The following is a 1722-nucleotide window of genomic DNA, read 5'->3' on the forward strand; positions in this document are numbered from 1 at the left end:
AAGTACTTTAAGCCTAAAGTTAGAAATCTTAAGAATGACTGCAAGAAAGCTGGCCAAACATGGAATTTTGTGGACAGCATATAGAGAAGAGAAGTAAAAAAGGACTATGGAGGGAGTTGTTGAGGAGAGAGACTAATACAAAAACAAATAAAAGGGAAGTCATGGATGCTTTGGGAATTGGATAAATCAAACATGTCTATTAGAGGAGAAAAAAACAGATTTAAGTTCACATTTGCCTTTGCGGCCCGCAATGTCCACTTGGTTCTGAGGCCAGTGGCCCATCATGGACACGAGACCACTCTACTGAGGAGCCTTTGCAGGGCTCCCTTCACATCCTTGTTCCTCAGGCTGTAGATGAAGGGGTTCAGCATGGGGGTGACCACAGTGTACATCACTGAGGCAACCGAGCTTCTCTGGGAAGAATGGGTCACAGCAGATGTGAGGTAGACCCCCAGGCTTGTGCCATAAAACAAAGAGACCATAGAGAGATGAGACCCACAAGTGGAAAATGCTTTATACTTGCCCTCAGAGGAGGACATCCTCATTAAGGAGGAGACAATCTGAGAGTAAGAGAAGAGGATCCCAATGAGAGGAAACATGCACAGCAGGACAGCGGCAACATACGAGCATATGTTATTGACGAGGGTGTCCGAGCAGGCCACCTTGAGAATCTGAGCTAGTTCACAGAAGAAATGTGGAAGTTCCGTCCTGGACAGAAGGTCAGCTGCCCCACCAGTAGAATATGAATCAGGGAAACCCAGAAAATGGTGAGCCAACAAATCAGAACCAGGAGGACACAGAGGTGTGGGTTCATGATGACTGTGTAATGGAGGGGGTGGCAGATAGCCACAAACCTGTCATAGGCCATCACCGTCAAGAGGAAATCATCCATTCCAGCAAAAACCGTAAAAAAATACACCTGAGTGATGCATCCTATATAGGAGATGTCTTTGCTGTGTGCCTGGATGTTCAGCAGCATCTTGGGGATGGTGGTGGAGGTGAAGCAGATGTCTACAAAGGACAGGTTGGAGAGGAAGAAGTACATGGGGGTGTGGAGGTGGGAGTCAGAGAGAATAACCAAGATGACGAGCAGGTTTCCCAGCATAGTGATCAGATACATGGACAGGAACAAGCTAAAGAGGAGAGGCTGCAGTTCTGGATCATCTGAGAGGCCCAGAAGGAGGAATATTGATACTTCTGTCTGGTTTCCTGCTCCCATGTAGCTGGTGTGTTTCCTGGAGAAGGAGGCAAAACAACCTTCAATGAACAGCCAGCTGGCACCTCCTAGTATTCACCTTTGATCCTATTTTGCATGGGCATCCTTTACCCTCCATGAGTCCTTCCAATGCCAGTGATCCACTCATTGACGTGGTAGCCCATTTCCATTTTAAATGTGCATAATCATTCAGACTGTCTTTAACTTAGCAGAAATCTTTCTCTTTTTATCTGCTACTCACTGGTTCTAATTCTTCTATTCAAATCTGTGGATATAAACTGATTTCTTCTTTGATATGATCTTCCGAAGTAATTGAAGACATTTAAGGTCTTTTCTTTGGTAACTTCCTTTATTCTAATAACCCTATCATAGTGATTAAGATAGGTTTTCAACTCAAACAACCTTCACTCTGTGACCTGATGTATCCTACTGATGTCACAGTTAACTCTCAAAGTGTCCTTTTTTCCCCTAAAAAATGTGGTTACTGCTATTACCTTCTTTATAAT

General features: G+C 44.3%; 1 protein-coding gene across 1 annotated transcript; it reads right to left on the reverse strand.

Annotated features, from left to right (window-relative positions):
* Positions 1 to 281: 281 nt before the first annotated feature.
* On the reverse strand, positions 282 to 1219 carry LOC118553236 (olfactory receptor 7D4-like). Its single transcript, XM_036120223.2, is given in 2 exon segments — positions 282 to 715; positions 718 to 1219. Coding segments are annotated over 2 exon segments (936 nt in total).
* Between the last annotated feature and the right edge of the window lie 503 nt (positions 1220 to 1722).

This window comes from Halichoerus grypus, chromosome 1 (genome assembly GCF_964656455.1).
Source record: "Halichoerus grypus chromosome 1, mHalGry1.hap1.1, whole genome shotgun sequence".
Classification (NCBI taxonomy): Eukaryota; Metazoa; Chordata; class Mammalia; order Carnivora; family Phocidae; genus Halichoerus; species Halichoerus grypus.